This window comes from Myotis davidii, unplaced genomic scaffold, assembly GCF_000327345.1.
Source record: "Myotis davidii unplaced genomic scaffold, ASM32734v1 scaffold2297, whole genome shotgun sequence".
NCBI classification, from domain to species: domain Eukaryota; kingdom Metazoa; phylum Chordata; class Mammalia; order Chiroptera; family Vespertilionidae; genus Myotis; species Myotis davidii.
This window is the reverse complement of record NW_006288512.1, coordinates 97040-106835: the sequence shown is the minus strand read 5'-3', so window position 1 is coordinate 106835 and position 9796 is coordinate 97040. Positions and strand designations below refer to the sequence as shown.

At 48.2% G+C, this 9796-nt stretch overlaps 1 protein-coding gene across 1 annotated transcript in view; it reads left to right on the top strand.

The window, feature by feature from the left end:
• FAM155B (family with sequence similarity 155 member B) overlaps positions 1-5161 on the top strand; it is a gene marked incomplete at its 5' end in the record, with an annotated part of 31695 nt that extends 26534 nt beyond the window's left edge. Inside the window, 2 exons of the mRNA XM_006760334.2 lie at positions 3462-3633; positions 4050-5161. Coding sequence (XP_006760397.1) covers positions 3462-3633; positions 4050-4435 — 558 coding nt within the window. The remainder of the gene's footprint in view (positions 1-3461; positions 3634-4049) is intronic.
• Between the last annotated feature and the right edge of the window lie 4635 nt (positions 5162-9796).

Genomic DNA, 9796 nt, shown 5'->3' with positions numbered 1-9796 from the left:
TCCTTATCCCCTCATTACTCCCAACCCCTCCACTTATGCCCTCACCCCCCTGTTGTCTGTGTTCATTGGTTAGGCTTATATGCATGCATACAAGAGGGTTTATTTTTTATTTTAATTTTTATTGATTGATTATTTTAGAGAGAGAAAAGGAACGAGAAACGCCAGTGTATTGTTCCACTTATTATGCTCTCTTTGGTTGCTTCTTGTCTGTGCCCTGACCAGGGATCCAACCCACAACCTTGCTGTATCAGGAGGATGATCTAACCCACTGTGCTGTGCACTGCCTATCAGGACCCCTCAACAAAACGCCTCTGGTTGCCCTGGTCCCTCCTGTGGGCTGGATCTCCTCTGCCACAGCAAAGGTTTGGGGTTCCATTCTGTCAGGGCATCTACTTAGGTTTTGGGTTTGATCCCCAGTCCAGGCTGACTGCTGCTCAGGAAGTGACCGAGGACCATTGAGGTCCGTGTGCACTAGTCTTCGGCAGGGAGTTGGGGTTCCATTGCTGACATGGCTGACTCTGATCCCAGCTACCCCCGCTCCTCCATCGAGGGCGACTTCAACTATGGCAGCTGCGTGGCCTCCAGGTAGGTCGCCCTCTCTGTGGCTCGCCAGGCCTGGCTGCTGTGCAGTCGCCCTGGGAGGCAGATTTCCAGGTTCCCAGGGAGAGCGCCCTCCGTGCCAGACTCCCAGGGAGAGTGGGGTCCTGGAGGGAAAGCATTTTGCTTCGCCTCCCTTCAGGGCTTCCAGGCAGAGCGGAGTGCCTGTCCTGCTCAGGGCTCCAAGGGGAGAGCCGCCCCAGGGAGTCCTCCTAGCTGGGTGTGAGAAAACGAAACTGGAGCCCTTCCTCCTTGAACCCTGTCGTCTTCAGGCATGTAAACGCATTTTATTTTATATGATGCAGCCTCAGGAGCCCGGCCTCTTGTGGCACGCAGCCACACCCACCTGCTCCTGCCAGACATTATCCGTGAGGGCGTCCTGGCTAATTAGCATATTTCCCTCTTATTATATAGGATTATATAGGATGCTTTGAAGAGTTGAAGCAAGGGAGTAACATGATGCAATGACATTTTGAGATCACTCTTAATCCTGTGTGAACAGTGGATTGGAAAGACCAAGAGTGGAGGCAGGAAGGCCAGATAGGAAACTGTCATCCAAGTGACAAATGACAGTGGCCTTCATAAAGCTGTGCAAGAGGATAAAGAAGGCACTCACCTCTGGGATTCTTCCTAAAGAGGAATTAAGGCTTACACCTAGGTTTCCAGCTTGGACATCCGGGTGGGTGGTTGTGGTACTTACCTGAAATGGCCAAGACTTTGGGGTGAAAGAGATTTGGAATGAAAAAGAAAATAGAGAATTTCATTTTAAGATTTAGAGCATGTTAAATTTCAGATGCCAGTGAAATATCAAAGTCCCAAGCAATGCTTTGTTCTTCACGGGGTTGATTTGCACCATAACCCACTACTACCCATCACTGATGGCTTTGGAAAAGACCAATGTGAAATTACATTGCCAGAGTCCATGTTCACAGTGGAATTATTTGTATTTTAGTGTAAATGTTTGAAATCCGGTGTGAGAAGCTCTGACCATGTTGTTCAGAGTATGAGTGAAAGGCCTTTGGCAGCAGAATAACCTAGATCAGTGATGGCGAACCTATGACACATGTGTCAGAGGTGACACGCGAACTCATTTTTTGGTTGATTTTTCTTTGTTAAATTGCATTTAAATATATAAAATAAATATCAAAAATATAAGTCTTTGTTTTACTATGGTTGCAAATATCAAAAAATTTCTATATGTGACAAGGCACAAGAGTTAAGGTTTTTCAAAATGCTGACATGCCGAGCTCAAAAGGTTCCCCATCACTGACCTAGATCCTTATCAAAATGCAGATCCCTGAACCCACCTCAGTCCTTTTGAAGGTTAATTGGAGGGACCAGTTGCATATTAACAGGTGCCCCAGGGATTCTCTCTGAGAACCATTGCTGTGAGAAGCAACCATTGCTGTGAGAAGGTGCTGAAGAGATGAGGACTGATTGTGGGCAGGACTGTAACCCTAAGCTTGAGTTGCAGATGCTGACTTGGGTTTAGGGAAGAGCCAGGGATTCTGCACTTCTCACAAGCTTCTAGATAGGTGATAGTATTGCTGCTGGCCTGGGTCCACACTTTCAGTAGCAAGGAGCAGATCAGTGATTATCAATGGGAGATGATTTTGCCACTGCCCCCCACCCCCTTCAGGGGACATTTGGCAGGAGATATTTTTTGGTCATTACAGTTGGGTGGTGCAACTGGCAACTAGTAGATAAAGGCAAAGGAAGCTACTCAATATCCTACAATGCACAAAACAGTCCTTACTACAAAGAATTATCCCAGCTAAACTGTCAGTAGTGTCACTGTTGAGAAACTTTAGGCTTGATGATAGCCAAAGAGTATAGAACAGGGAACCTTTCTTGGCTAGGATCCAGCACCTGATAGGAGTGGGCTAGATAAGGGACAGGAAATATACCCATCAAGTGAAACTGCAAAGCACAGTTTCCAAATGAAGCATGGTGTCTGCCCTACACCAGGGTTTAGCATGGATTAAATAGAGCTTGAAGGCACTTGTAGTGCCTGGTAAGGCAGATTCCTGTTTTTATTAAAAATAACCCCTCACAAAATAAAAAAAATAACCCCTCACAAAATAAAAAATAACCCCTCACATTTGTATTGCACTTTAGAACTTACCAAACATTTTTCATGAGTTATATTGGTTTTTTTGAATATATTTTTATTGATTTCAGAGAGAGAGGAAGGGAGAGGGAGGGAGAGAAACATCAATGATGAGAGAGAATCTTTGATCAGCTACCTCCTGCACACCCCCTACTGGGGATGGAACCCTCAATCTGGACATGTGCCTTGACTAGGAATCATGACTTTCTGGTTCATGAGTCAATGCTCAACCACTGAGCCATACAGCTGGGCTGTGTCATATTATTTGATCCACATAACACCCTAATGAGGTAGAGCAAGGATTATTATCCCTCTTTCTTGAAAGTTAACCATCAACAGCCAAATAAATGTTTGCTGAATTGAATATAACTCAAATTGACCCCATTATGGGTGACCTCAGACAAGTCAGGACACCTCTTTGGACCAACTGTAAAATGGTAGGGTTGGATGGGATGATTGGTAAGGCTCATTCCAGTTTAGACACTGAGTCATTTTGTGATTTTACTAATGAACAAATTCTAAGTCTTGGATTATTGCAGACTCAGGGACTCAGGAGTCCTGGCTATGAGGTGGGAGATCTTAGAGTAAGATGTAGTGGTCTTGACCCAAACCCTTCTTCTTCTCCTGGATCCTGGGGTTGGGTTGATGAGCACATACATCCCCTCCCCAGAGTACAAGTACACCCTCCTCATCCCTTTTGTCTGAGGTGGGAAGGGGCTGACTCCTGGGCTGATGATCTTTACTTTCCCCACAGGCTGTCTACAAGGCTTGGCTGTGCTCAGAATACTTCAGTGTGACCCAGCAGGACTGCCAGCGCTGGGTGCCCTGCAAGCAGTACTGCCTGGAGGTGCAGACCCGGTGCCCCTTTATACTCCCTGACAATGAAGAAATGGTGTACGGAGGGCTCCCTGGTTTTATCTGTACAGGTAAAGGCAGGGCACTGGGGAGGAGGGAGGAGGCCAGGGCCCAGGGCAGCACCAGGTCTGGGGTGTGGTAGCAGGGAGGACACCAGGGAAGTCAGATTAGAAGATGGTAAGTGGCTGGAGGAGCGGGCAATGAGGTCCCCAAGTTGGTTGGGATAAGGGCAAGTGGAATAGGGGCAGAGAGTAGAGTGGTCCTCTCTATCCAAATCATGCCCATCCAGGGAGCTATCCCAGAGAAATGATCTGGAGTCCCTGGGAGAGAAGACTCCAGAAAAGGAAAGTGGTAAGGGGCAGGGGGAAAGGAGTCTTGGGCACGGCTACCTGAGCAGTCAGTCCCAGCTTTGAAAAGCTCATCTCTAGGAAAGGCCTAACCCTTAGCCCCCTGAGCACCCCACCACACCTTCCTTATCCATTGGCAGGGTTGCTGGATACTTCGCCAAAGCAGCTGGAAAGCAAGTGCTGTGACGTGCAGTGGGTCTCCTGTGAGTCGGAAAAGAAGAAGTTCAAGGAGTCTGAGGCCCCCAAAACCCACCACCAGCAATTCCACCACTCCTATTTCCACCACTACCACAAACAGTACCGCCACTACCATCCCCGCCATGACCCCCCAGGCCGTATCAGCCACAAGCCCTCCCTGCTGCCGGTCTCTGGGGGCTCCCGCCTCAGCCCCAGCAGGATCCGGCTCTATGTCCTTGTTCTCATGCTCCTCCATACCATGGTGTCCTTCTCCAGCAACCAGAGTGGTGGGGGACTGGGGCTGGAGGCACTGCCTGCCCTAGATGAGGGCCTGACTCTGGAAGAGTGACAGCAGGGAGGGAAGACAGACCTTCACCACACACTGACATCAGTTCCAGGTCCCCCAGGGGCAGCGGGAGGGGGCTCCTCCCATGGGAGATATAGGACCAGGTGGGGGTGGTGGGGGGAAATGAGGGACTACACATGGTCCCCAGCCTACTCCCACTCCAAAAGCAGCCCCAGCAGAACGGCCAGAGGGCCCCAGGGAGCTGCAAAACTCATCCAGGAGAAGGCAGGAGCAGCAGGCGCCCCATCCTAGGCCCCCATTTATGGGGCTTAGCAAACAAAAAGGGGGAGAGTGGGGGCTGGCATTGTCCACCCCTGCTGAGGACCCTCACCCCAGGGAAGGAGGCTGCTATCCTGGCATTGGCCCTGCAGGGAATGTTGCGGGGCCCAGAAGGGAGCAGCTCTTTTCCCCCTTCACATTCCTTTTGTTGCCAAGATCCTTAATTCCCTTCTGCCCATACTCCAACACGGATGGTGCAGTGGCCCTCCTCCAGTTCACCTTGGCCCACATGAGACCACAGTAGGGAAGTGCCAGGCTGGGAGATGAGGTGCGCACAGTCACAGCTGGGTCAGGACTCCAGTTGACTGCCCCACCACCCTAGGCAATGAGGGGTAGAAATGGGATGCAGAATGAGTGGTGAGAGAGTGGAGATAGGAAAGAGGGAGAGAAGAGTTGTACGCAGAGGGCTTAGAGCAGCGGTTCTCAACCTGTGGGTCGTGACCCCTTTTGCGGTCGAACAACCCTTTCACTGGGGTCGCCTAAGACAATCCTGCATATCAGATATTTACATTACGATTCTTAACAGTAGCAACATTACAGTTATGAAGTAGCAACGAAAATAATTTTATGGTTGGGTCACAACATGAAGAACTGTATTTAAAGGGCCAGAAGGTTGAGAACCACTGGCTTAGCGAGATGGCTAAATGGGCTGTTGCTACCAGGCTTTGGGGAGGTGGATGATCAGTGTTGAGGCAGGCTCAAAGACAGCTCCCAAAATCAAAAAGTGATGTATAAGGAGCCCTGTGGGGGGAAAGTGCAGTAAAAGGGTTGCTGGGCCTTGAAACAGAAGGCTGAGGTCATATGGTCAGACTGCCGCTGTCTGGAGGGCCATATCTTACAGAAGGTGCACATACTCCCAAGGGCCGCTCTTGCCCTGGAGATCTTAGCCTTGAGGACAAAGACATTTCCATTTCTGATCTCCATGGGGAGGAGGGACTTAAGCCCAAATAGGTCAGACCTGGCCTGGATCCCCATACTCCCCCATCTTGCCCTAGCCCAGACCTCCATGATGGAGAATCTGGTGGCATTGCCCCAGGGCTTTCCAGAGATGAGCCCCCACCCCCCCACCTGGTCCTTACCCTGTCCCCATCCCCAGTCTACCAAAGAGTATTCATCTCTTCCCATCTCTGACCCCATGATACACTATTCCAATAGTGAAACAACCAGACTCCTCCTCACCCTGTACCTGGTCCGCTGATCCAGCCACCCTTGCTCCTTGCTGGAGAACATCCAGAAACTGGCAAAAAGGACCCACTGAATAAAGAGAATGTGCTGTCATCTGTTGGCTGACAGACTTGAACTATTTAGCCAGGTTAGAGGGCTGAGTGAGAGAAGAGTCATCAAGAGCCCTTTGGGAGCCATTAGCCTTGTGCTGATCTCTTGGGAGTGGGAAACCACATTGCCTGGACATCTCAAAACCAATAGGAAGCCAGAACTGTTCTGGAACAGGCCAAGCGGCTTTGGTGCCAGAAGAACCTGTGTCCTAGGATGTGATGCCAGTGAATTAAGGGGATGGGTAGCCGTGGAGCCACATTAGGTAAAACCAAGAAGGGAATCAAGAGGAGACAGCTGAAATTGATTGGCTGGGGGATAAATGGGAGACTTCCCTTGTAGAGAAGGAATCATTCAAGGGCCTCAGCTGTGTCCCAAATAGACTTCATGAGACTGGGGAGTCCTTCCCTGCCAGTTTTCTCATTTCTCACAGCATGCCCCCTTCCCCCACCCATATGCCCTGCCCACACACTCCCCTGTTTGGCCCTCAGCACTTTGGGCCTAGCCACATACCCCATCCCTAGAGTGCTTATGAGAGACCCTAGGTACTGCCTTCTAACTCCTGCATCCTCAGGAGGGGAAAAGGGGACTGGGAAGTAAAGGGGGACCTAAGGGCCCTAGGGAATGGATCCTTGGAGACTCCCATCCTCTCTTCCCCCTCACCAAGTGCCCAGGAGACCCCTGGCTCAGACCAGCCCAGGGCCTTGCCCGGTGGCAGGGGAAAGGGGCACCTCACTCCACCTCAAAGTCATTTGATTGTCCCTATCCACCCCACCACCCAGATCTTACACTACTCCTCAAGCTGCCCTGCCCTCCATCACAGGCAGCAGAGCTGGACAGCTTTCTTACACCATTTTCTACACTGTGCTTCATGAGTAGGACTTTCTTGCACTAGTTTCTATGACTGAGTCTCCAAGCTGGATTCCTAGTAGTCCCCTGTTCCTTCCTCCCTTACCTCGCTGATTCAGTTGTCCCCCTTCCCCCGCCTCTGTGTTTCGGTGAGAGTCTCTGTATGTGTACTGCTTTTTGTTTTGTTGCATTGTAGAGCAGAGGCCTTTCTGCTCTTGTTTAACCCCATAAAGAAATAAATTGTAAGACTTGATGATAACCCTTCCTTCATGGTTGTGTTCTGTGAAATCAAGTGCTATCAGAGGAAAAAGTCTATGGCTTGGGGAGGAGGTGGGACAAGAGGATGCTGACGCTGTACCTGACTCCTTGATGGCTCAAGTGGGGGGCCAAGGGGAGGCAAACTCTGTAGTAGGCCATTATAGACAAGGAATCACAAACTCAACCTCCTGCCGGGATCAGGTGGCCCAGGCAGGGGTGAAGTGCAGACCCCAGCATTGTGAGTGGTGATGAATACAGGGCACTGCAGGCTACAGGGGCAGCTGAAGCCCAAGGTTGTCTTTGGGAATGTGGGTTCAATGTTACCAGATCTCATTCTTTAGGGGAAATCAGGACTCAGGGTTTTTACGTGAAGCTTTCTAATTTCTAAATGTTGGTTTGAGTCAAAAACAAACAAACCTCTGTGGGGACTAAACACATCTGCAGGCCCCAAATAGCCTGGGGATGAGCAGTTTTGTACATTTGTTTCAGCCTTTGGTTCTAGTCTTCCAGCCTCATCTCCTATACTGCTTCACCAGGCCCATCTTCCCACTACAGGAGTGAAAGGGGCTCAGGAAGAACTGATGGAAGAGCAGCAGGCAGAGCCCTCCACAACTACCTCTTCGCATAAACAGGGAAAGGGAGAGCATCAGTTCAAAGGAAACTGGTGTCCTCACTAAACTGCTGAATTCCTTTGCCAAGAAAAGACAAATCCCCCAACTCTCCAAAGTCAGCATAGCATAGAGGTTAAGTACTGGTCTCCACAACCAGAATGTATGAGTTCACTATCTAGTACCACCATCTCCTACTTATATGACTTTGCACAAGTTCCTTGACTTCTTTGAGCCTTAATGTCTTCATCTATCAAAAGGGTTATTGTGAAAATCAGATGATGTACACAAAATACAACAATGGTTGGTTATTCAAATACTGATGGTTATTATCATCATAATAATATGTCTTCTCTTTCTTTCACCTCCACCTAAAGTAGTCACCAAGTTCTATCAATTCCACCTCTGTAATAAGGGCCAGTCCTTCTCTTTTCTACCCCCACTCCCTCTCAGCCACTTTAGGCCCTCAGTAGCTCCTGTCTGGACTATTGCAATGACCTACCAAGTAATCTCATGTTCAATTACTTGGCTCCAATCCACCTTCCCCCAGCACAGTGCACTTAGGCTATTAGGAGACACTCCACAAATACTTTGTTGAAAGAACTTCTGCCATAAAGTATACATCTCATCTTCCTAAAGCAAACATATTACTCCAGTGATCAAGAACATCAGATGGCTCCACATGGCCTGTAGATTCAAGTGTAAACTTCTTAGCATGACTGTCAAGGCTCTTAGTATTCTGATCCTATCCTTCCAGTTTGATCTTCCACCACAGGCTATCACACATTTGTCCCAGCCACATTTCACTGCTGGTCATTCACTTAATGAGCTCTGCACCTTCTCATCAGACCTTTGCTCACATTGTTTCTTCTGCCCTTAATGCCTTCTTTCCATCTCTGCCTATCACTGCCTTACCCAGTTTTCAAAGTCCAGCTCAAATGACCACTTTGCTATGAAGACTTCCACATTCCCCCTCTCCCAAGCTGAGAACAACTTCATCCTCTTCTGTACTTCTATAACATTTTGTGCCTTGATCGTGGTACTTATTACACCCCTACTTGTATTCAACTTAGTCATTCATTCATTTACAATATACCTATTGAGCAATTACTGTATGTGAAGCACTGTGCTGGGTGCTTGGAATACAGCAGTAAAAGAAACATATTGGGGATCCACAAGATAACATGATGTTATACATTTGGCAACCATGATATGCTTACTAGAACACTGAAGTTTTTATCTCACCAAATGTCTATGAGGAGACCCAAGCTTTCTTGGTCTTGGGGATAGAGAAGAGATGTAAGGAATTGGAGGTGGCTGCATAACCATAGTTCTAAGGCAGTAAAGGGCACAATGGCTGTGCCAAGGAAGTAGCCCTACCAGCCACATGCCCTTTGACCCTTGCAGCCACCCCTCTGAGCAACCCCTTCGACCCAGGCCCAGGCCTTAATGTTCTCCTTTCAGTTCTGTCTAACTGCAGACAGTCTCAGTGTCTCCCAGCCTCAGCATTGCAAGGAAGGATGATGTCAGTGGCTCATAATCCTGCAAGTGCAACAGTGTCACCTGGAGAGTTTTCACTCTAGCCCTACCAGCAGAGATTTGGATTTAATTAGTCTAGGTTGGAGTCCCAGCTTCAGTATTGTTTAACAACTCCACAGTGATTCTAATGTGCAACCAGGCTTGCCAATCATGGATGAAGAGAAGGCTGGAGCTACATGAAGTTCTTGTTATTTGAGGATAAGTGGTGCTAGAAAAAGGCCACTTGCCATGAATCCACTCGAAGCAGAGATTGACATTTCACAACAGAATAGGGGAAAGAAAGAGGAAAGGGTTTGCTTGGGACTTTGCCTTGAGAAACAAAATAGAAAATGTGGAAAATATTTGTTTAAATTTAAAATGAATAATTGCAAATATGCACTAATTCTTAGAATGAACAAAAACGGAATCAAGCATTGGGGAAATAACATAATTTTCCTGACCAAAGTGCATGAGAACACAACATTGACTTTTGACATACAATCATAATCACATAATCAGTTTTTTTATTACTGGTTCAATTTCATTGCTAATAATCCATCTGTTTAGATTTCCTTATTTC